Raw genomic sequence first — 8,997 nt, 5'->3', positions numbered from 1 at the left:
TGGATAGACCAAACACATGAGGAAATAGAATGCAGGGAGGTCAGGCAGGATGGTCAAGTGGACCTCAAGGGAACTGGTCAAGTGGAGGACAGCCTAACTGGTTAAGCCGACGACAAGAAGGAGAATGGGGGTACCAACACCAAGCTCCTCAGTATGGCAACCAGGGTAGGCAACCAAGTAATTGTCACGCCCGCATTTTCTAAGGATAGAAAACACGGTTGATCGCGACTAGGGGAGGATTAAAGAAGCGGGGAAGAAAGGGGAAAACAACACAACTCGACCATAGCTCGAAACAAATGGGAATGACTCGAATAAAATCAGAGTATCTCAACAATCAACAACTCAAAAGAAACAATATTTAGCGGAAGCATTTCGAGAGTAGAATAATGTTATGTATGAAGACACAACGTATTCTAGACATTTGATAAACATTCTTCACTTTTATGCTCAACACCCACCGCGCTCGTCACCGCTCAACCTGCACATAAGGAAAACACATGCAGGGCTGAGTACTTGATGTACTCAGTGAACAAATGCCAAAACAATTCTATAAAAACAGGTATGCCTGCCACCATCGCGTGAATCTCGGGTTTCACTTTAAAATTCCGAGAAGCACTAAAAATATTTCAAAAGCACAACTTTCGACACATCCTCAAATCATTTCCTCATCATTTCAAAACACAATCATTTCCCCTTGATTTACTTAAGAAACTGCCATATCTGTTCTTTAGGGTGCCGTGTAAGGGGGGCCACTTTCCACGAGCACGAAAACCGGCCAACCCGTTCGATGACTCACAGTCCTCATCGTGTACACTAGCCCGAGCAGGGACGCACCCTTGCTAGGACCCGAATTCGATTAAACTCATAGTAGGGACTCACTCCCCACTAAGCAATCATTAACATCATCATCTCAACAACCTCAACAACATCATCTCAACAATCTCAACATACATGACAAGGAATGCGGCCACATTCAAAGTCACTAGACCGGCCAACTCGAAGAGATAGCGCACGATCTACGTGGTGTACACTAGCCTGAGTAGGAACTCACTTCCTAGTCAGACCCGAATTCGATTTCAATAGGTCTAGTAGGGACAACTCCCTTGCTAAACAAACAGATAGGCATTCCTCAAACAAAAGCATGGCATGACATTCCCTTTGCAAACTTTATTTTCCTCAAAAACGTATTTGAAGCATAAATCATTTTTCTGCATAGGTCGAGCATCATCTCGCATCACATCAACAAGTCCAGCAATTCACAACCACTCAACAAGCTATACAACGCAACACATGACAATCACTTTCACTTTAAGCACATAAATCACATAATCATGTAATAATCGTAATCTCAGGCATTTCGTCACATAAAATGATGCTCAAACCAATATATATTAAAATGAAAGCTCTTGAAAACACTTTGGTTTGAAAGCCCACCTCGTTCGTTAAATTTTCTGAATTTGAGCACCTTACTTCGACTCCAATTTTGTTCGCGGAGAAAATCCTTCCTTGAGTCCATGCTTTTATGCTCTTTCAATTATTTTCGAGGCCGCAGCTTCATATATCCTTGATCAATCTATTAGTCAAAACAATCCACTAATAAATAAGGCCCAACTCTCCCTCTTCTCCTTTAATCACACGGTCAACACACATGACCAACAACTTTCTCTCACAATTCATAGCTCATGCATCTCCTTTACTCACGTGAAATCCAAAGATGGGATTTGAAGTTCCCAAATTCTTCTCCTTCTTCTCATTAGAAATTCCATAATAGTAAAGTCCAACCCCCTCTTCTTCATTCCCCAAATTTTAGTGACTAAACACCCAAATCGGTGAAAGCTCCGCCTCTGTTTCTTCTCCGTGAAAATCAACACCAAATGAGAATTTCAAACGCTCCATCAATTCCTCAATGAAATCCCCTTACTGACATTTTTCCTTCCTCCTCCAAAATTGACACAACCTGTATTCCTTCTTCTCTCTCGTTTCCCTTTTCCGGTGTTTCACAACGCCATCGCTGTCTCCGACCAACAGCGGTCGCTGCCGGTACCTCCTTCTCAAATTCGTCACTTCCCTCTATAACTCGCCGCTGTCTTCGCTTCGCGGCGCCGCTGCTAGGGTCACTCCCAGTCATCGCATTACAGCCGTGATTCCATCGTCGTCACGGTCAGCCCTTGCTGCCCGTTGTTGCTGCTGCTGCTCTCTTCTCCACTGCGCCACCACCCTCCTGATCTCTCCGTCGTTGCTACCTCCATGCTCGTCTCTTTCTCTGTCTCGTTCGAAGGTAAGGCTGCACTTCTCTCGATCAAAATGCAGCGCCACTGCTGTCACGGTGCATTCGACGTCGCATCGCCGCTGTTGCTCGGTGCAGCGCTGCAGTTCGCACCCGATGCCTGCACCGTCGTCCCCCTCATCTCCTCCTTCTGTCTCCGTCGAAATCACGGTGGCTTTAGTGCCGGTGACGGTATCCACTCACGCCGCTGCCTTGCTCCACCCCGAAATCACACCACCGCGAGACTCCATCGCTGATCGGAAAAGGAATGCGGACTGATTTTTATACATATATAATAGTATTTGATTTGCAGAGCAACTCCTTTCTTCCCCTTTTTTCTCTCGATTATTATAGTTGTGCATGATATAGAAACGTGGAATCATGGGGAGATATTTGTTCCTATTTTTCAGCGATGCAGATCGTGGTAGATTTCTTCGTATCAGATTTGAGTGGAAGAAAATCTCATGTTTTTAAAATCTTGATTGGGCTTCTCCAAAATTGGGCTCAAAAGAAAGGAATAAAATGTATTTTGGGTTCATAACGATTGGGTTTCAAATTGGACTAGGAAAGAATAATTGTTTGGCTCAAAAAGTAAAATTCTTCTCTCGATAAAAGAAACAAGGTCGAAAAATTTTCAAGTGCACAAACGATGGTCCTTTCAAGAACACAAAAAAGGGTAGAAAAAAGTCGGGGTGTTACAATCTACTCATCTTAACAAAAATTTCGTCCCGAAATTTGCTTACGTCCTTCGAATATAGAATTTCTCCATCATCTTGTCTTCCAAGCAGCTTCCTCGTGTCGTTTAATTAACACTGTAATTGAAAGTCACATCGCTGCCACTTTTAATAAATTACACGAGATTAGACTATATTAAATTAAATCGCTCACTTCGCATCATCCCTCCTTGTCTTGCACATCTTTTGCGTTTGAACTTCATTTTGTCTTCGTTATCTCCTACTTCTTGAAAACTTCCTCGTATTCTTTTTGTTCTTGTCTTCAGGAAAAAAGTAGGAAATAGTAAAATAGTTCACACATCAAGCTTGCTCCAACGTTTCGCGCCATTCCGAGAAAAGTTTCATGGTCCACCGGCCTCCATTCGCACTCTCGCTCTCCTTGCCTCGTCGTGCCTTGATAAATTAGGGATTCGCCCCACACTTTCAGATTCTCGTTCGTTTTCGTCACTCGGGAAAGCGATAGGTGAGTTTTCAAATTAGAACAACGGTCCGCGTGGTCAACTAACATCTTAGGCACTCTAAGTTCACAACATATTTTATCATCTCATATCTCAACATTCTCAAAACAACTCATCAATTTTCATCTTTCATGCAAAACACACAATCCATCGTCTCTCATCAAAACTCGTTCTTTTCTCAAACATCAGCAAATACACTTCTCAACTCGAAATCAATCCCTCACAGAAAGAATTCTACTTCCTCCTTATAAAAATTTCCTCTTCTTTCTTTCTAAAAAAATTTTCCCGTATTCCTTTCTCCAAAACTTTCGCATAAAAAAATTCTCATAAAAATAAATTACCTCTTTCACGGTTGAGCGTGGCGAAGCAAGATGTTGAGCCTTCAATATACATTTTTTCTAGAGAATCGAATCTAGATTAAGACTGAAAAAAGACTCTCGGGTCCAGAACGGAAAGAAAAATTGCTTTGATACCACTCTGTCACGCACGCATTTTCTAAGGATAGAAAACACGGTTGATCGCGACTAGGGGAGGATTAAAGAAGCGGGGAAGAAAGGGGAAAACAACACAACTCGACCATAGCTCGAAACAAATGGGAATGACTCGAATAAAATCAGAGTATCTCAACAATCAACAACTCAAAAGAAACAATATTTAGCGGAAGCATTTCGAGAGTAGAATAATGTTATGTATGAAGACACAACGTATTCTAGACATTTGATAAACATTCTTCACTTTTATGCTCAACACCCACCGCGCTCGTCACCGCTCAACCTGCACATAAGGAAAACACATGCAGGGCTGAGTACTTGATGTACTCAGTGAACAAATGCCAAAACAATTCTATAAAAACAGGTATGCCTGCCACCATCGCGTGAATCTCGGGTTTCACTTTAAAATTCCGAGAAGCACTAAAAATATTTCAAAAGCACAACTTTCGACACATCCTCAAATCATTTCCTCATCATTTCAAAACACAATCATTTCCCCTTGATTTACTTAAGAAACTGCCATATCTGTTCTTTAGGGTGCCGTGTAAGGGGGGCCACTTTCCACGAGCACGAAAACCGGCCAACCCGTTCGATGACTCACAGTCCTCATCGTGTACACTAGCCCGAGCAGGGACGCACCCTTGCTAGGACCCGAATTCGATTAAACTCATAGTAGGGACTCACTCCCCACTAAGCAATCATTAACATCATCATCTCAACAACCTCAACAACATCATCTCAACAATCTCAACATACATGACAAGGAATGCGGCCACATTCAAAGTCACTAGACCGGCCAACTCGAAGAGATAGCGCACGATCTACGTGGTGTACACTAGCCTGAGTAGGAACTCACTTCCTAGTCAGACCCGAATTCGATTTCAATAGGTCTAGTAGGGACAACTCCCTTGCTAAACAAACAGATAGGCATTCCTCAAACAAAAGCATGGCATGACATTCCCTTTGCAAACTTTATTTTCCTCAAAAACGTATTTGAAGCATAAATCATTTTTCTGCATAGGTCGAGCATCATCTCGCATCACATCAACAAGTCCAGCAATTCACAACCACTCAACAAGCTATACAACGCAACACATGACAATCACTTTCACTTTAAGCACATAAATCACATAATCATGTAATAATCGTAATCTCAGGCATTTCGTCACATAAAATGATGCTCAAACCAATATATATTAAAATGAAAGCTCTTGAAAACACTTTGGTTTGAAAGCCCACCTCGTTCGTTAAATTTTCTGAATTTGAGCTCCTTACTTCGACTCCAATTTTGTTCGCGGAGAAAATCCTTCCTTGAGTCCATGCTTTTATGCTCTTTCAATTATTTTCGAGGCCGCAGCTTTATATATCCTTCTGTCAAAAGACAAACCAGCTCCCTTCGTTACTTTATTTTTCCTTGATCAATCTATTAGTCAAAACAATCCACTAATAAATAAGGCCCAACTCTCCCTCTTCTCCTTTAATCACACGGTCAACACACATGACCAACAACTTTCTCTCACAATTCATAGCTCATGCATCTCCTTTACTCACGTGAAATCCAAAGATGGGATTTGAAGTTCCCAAATTCTTCTCCTTCTTCTCATTAGAAATTCCATAATAGTAAAGTCCAACCCTCTCTTCTTTATTCCCCAAATTTCAGTGACTAAACACCCAAATCGGTGAAAGCTCCGCCTCTGTTTCTTCTCCGTGAAAATCAACACCAAATGAGAATTTCAAACGCTCCATCAATTCCTCAATGAAATCCCCTTACTGACATTTTTCCTTCCTCCTCCAAAATTGACACAACTTGTATTCCTTCTTCTCTCTCGTTTCCCTTTTCCGGTGTTTCACAACGTCATCTCTGTCTCCGACCAACAGCGGTCGCTGCCGGTACCTCCTTCTCAAATTCGTCACTTCCCTCTCTAACTCGCCGCTGTCTTCGCTTCGCGGCGCCGCTGCTAGGGTCACTCCCAGTCATCGCATTACAGCCGTGATTCCATCGTCGTCACGGTCAGCCCTTGCTGCCCGTTGTTGCTGCCGCTGCTCTCTTCTCCACTGCGCCACCACCCTCCTGATCTCTCCGTCGTTGCTACCTCCATGCTCGTGTCTTTCTCTCTCTCGTTCGAAGGTAAGGCTGCACTTCTCTCGATCAAAATGCAGCGCCACTGCTGTCACGGTGCATTCGACGTCGCATCGCCGCTGTTGCTCGGTGCAGCGCTGCAGTTCGCACCCGATGCCTGCACCGTCGTCCCCCTCATCTCCTCCTTCTGTCTCCGTCGAAATCACGGTGGCTTTAGTGCCGGTGACGGTATCCACTCACGCCGCTGCCTTGCTCCACCCCGAAATCACACCACCGCGAGACTCCATCGCTGATCGGAAAAGGAATGCGGACTGATTTTTATACATATATAATAGTATTTGATTTGCAGAGCAACTCCTTTCTTCCCCTCTTTTCTCTCGATTATTATAGTTGTGCATGATATAGAAACGTGGAATCATGGGGAGATATTTGTTCCTATTTTTCAGCGATGCAGATCGTGGTAGATTTCTTCGTATCAGATTTGAGTGGAAGAAAATCTCATGTTTTTAAAATCTTGATTGGGCTTCTCCAAAATTGGGCTCAAAAGAAAGGAATAAAATGTATTTTGGGTTCATAACGATTGGGTTTCAAATTGGACTAGGAAAGAATAATTGTTTGGCTCAAAAAGTAAAATTCTTCTCTCGATAAAAGAAACAAGGTCGAAAAATTTTCAAGTGCACAAACGATGGTCCTTTCAAGAACACAATATAAAGGGTAGAAAAAAGTCGGGGTGTTACAGTAATCAAATGGTGTGTTATGTTCCGGAGTACCTCAGAGGAACCCAGCAATCCCAAGGGATCCTACAGCACTGCCAAGGAAATCAACAAAACCATCTGCCCCAGAACCAACCAGAGCAATATGGATCTTCCGGTTTCTACCAGCTAGGTCATGGAGGAGGCTGATTTAATCAGAGAAATAACAGGCAGCAAAATGAAGTTCCAGGGGATATGTTGGTTCCACATCAGCCTCATGATGTTGTGCGGGAAATACAGGAAGTCCAGAAGGAACAAAGAGCCGCATTAGAAATGCTTACAAAGCAGTTATCTCAGGTCGCCATGTCACTAGGCGAGCTGAGAGGTAATGATAGAAAGATTCCGGCTACAGTGCAGCCTCCAGCAGGGCGAGAGAATGTTAACACAGTCTCTTTGAAATCAGAAGGAGTTTATCAGAGCTCAACTGCAAGTTTTCCAGCATCCAGGGCAAGTCTTAGTAAAAACCTTGAATCCGGCGCCCCTGATCAAGTCACAGCGAAAGAAGAGTCTAACATATGTGAACATGGTGCTGAAAAGAGAAGGAGGGTCGAAGCAGATGAAGTAACCGGTGAGATCCAACCTGATGATGTTCCCTCAAAGAGAACTGACCCAGGAGTATTTACGCTCCCAATTTCTATTAAAAACGTTCAAATGAAGCACACAATGTGCGACCTAGGGGCTTCCATCAATATTTCGTATTCTACATACAAGAAGCTGGAGAACGCTAAGCTCGTCAAAACCAATATGGAAATACAGTCAGGTGACTTCTTTGTTATAAAAATGACGGAACCAGAAACGGAGGAGTCTTTTGGAATCCTTTTGGGGAGACCCTTCCTATCCACTGCTAACACAGTCATTGACGTCCGCCATGGGATAATTAATCTGGAGTTTAAAGGAGAGCGACTTACAGTCGGCATTAATGAAGCTGCAAGAGAGCCACAGGACAGAGAGAGCATACAGACAGTAAACGCTATCAGCCCTCGAAAAAAGGAGTATCCAAAAAGGGAATCCCTCAAAGAGCCACCGTCTGGTTCCACTGAAGGCGAACAGCTGAAGAGAGAGGCAGCAGGATGGTATGATACGACAATGGCTGAAGCATTGGATGACCAAGCCATTGGAAGGGCAATTATGGAGTTTACCAGCCGTCACAACCAGCTGAGGCAAGAGAGATTACTCAGCCAAGAAGGGTCGAGAAACCACCTGACCAAGCCAATCCATTAAAAGAAATGTTGAAGAAGGATCCCCCGTTTACAAGGCAACTATTTTCCGTACCAGCATCACCAATGGCATTCAAGGACCTGTCCAGTCAGACAGATCACAAGACAGTCAAACCACGATTGCAGAGAAAGGAAAAATTACTCTTCCAACATCAACCCCAACTGATGCCTAATAAGCAAAATTCAAACTGGCCAGAACATGGAACAGTCATGACAAGACACACACATGTGGCAAAATTTCCGTACCTTATTAACCAGGGAAAGATCAGAATCTTGTTAAGACACGCTAAGGGCAGTGGAGGACGTATCAAGGATTTCGCCGGGGGAACGCAAACCCTGACGAAGCTTCCCCGGGACGACATGGAGCTTAAACTTTCAGATGACTGCAAAGCCACGTTTCCATTCCTGAAGGAACAATTGATGAGTCATTCTATAATTCGTGGTCCTGACTGGAATTACTCCCTTGAGGTGATGTGTGAGGCTAGTAACTATGTTGTAGGAGCAACACTAAGTCGGAAAATACAAGGGAAAAGTTATGTTTTCCTCTACACATCAGAAGCATTGGGTCAGCCGCAAAGGAATGATGATGTAACAGAAAAAGAAATGATAGTCTTTGCATTTGTGGCGTTCAGGCAGCACCTACTCGGTTCCAAGGTGACGGTGTGTACAAACCAGGCGGCCATCAAAAACCTATCGTCGAAGAAGGGATCAAACCCGCATTTGATCAGATGGTTATTCCTTCTACGGGAGTTTGAGTGAGAAGCAGTTGACAGAAAAAAATGTGAAAACATAAAGATCCATCAAGAAAGGGGGATTGATCAAGGTAAACAGAGAAACTGGGAGCAACGTAAACCTAAAAGGGCAAAGTTCGCAGGAAGGACCAACGGTTTGGAGCAAAGCGAGCTACCCGGAAGGAACGAAAGGAAGGCGTTTGTAGTGGACGACATTTCACTACCAATGCCTAGCTTGTACCAGTAAACAGGTATAAGGAGTGAACGG

The 8,997-nt window shown here is 43.5% G+C and overlaps 1 protein-coding gene across 1 annotated transcript; it reads left to right on the top strand.

Annotated features, from left to right (window-relative positions):
• The first annotated feature begins 8,064 nt into the window (after positions 1-8,064).
• On the top strand, positions 8,065-8,757 carry LOC121779041. Its single transcript, XM_042176392.1, has one exon. The coding sequence runs from the start codon at positions 8,065-8,067 to the stop codon at positions 8,755-8,757; it is 693 nt and encodes a 230-aa protein (XP_042032326.1).
• The last annotated feature ends 240 nt before the right edge of the window (positions 8,758-8,997 follow it).

The sequence above is a fragment of the Salvia splendens genome, chromosome 19 (genome assembly GCF_004379255.2).
Source record: "Salvia splendens isolate huo1 chromosome 19, SspV2, whole genome shotgun sequence".
In the NCBI taxonomy this organism is placed as follows: domain Eukaryota; kingdom Viridiplantae; phylum Streptophyta; class Magnoliopsida; order Lamiales; family Lamiaceae; genus Salvia; species Salvia splendens.
Note: the sequence above shows the minus strand (reverse complement) of the source record. Positions and strands in the feature narration are given on the sequence as shown.

What these genes read in the sequence shown, in the direction of transcription:
- LOC121779041 (XM_042176392.1), top strand. Translation starts at nt 8,065, where the DNA reads ATGGCATTCAAGGACCTGTCCAGTCAGACAGATCACAAGACAGTCAAA.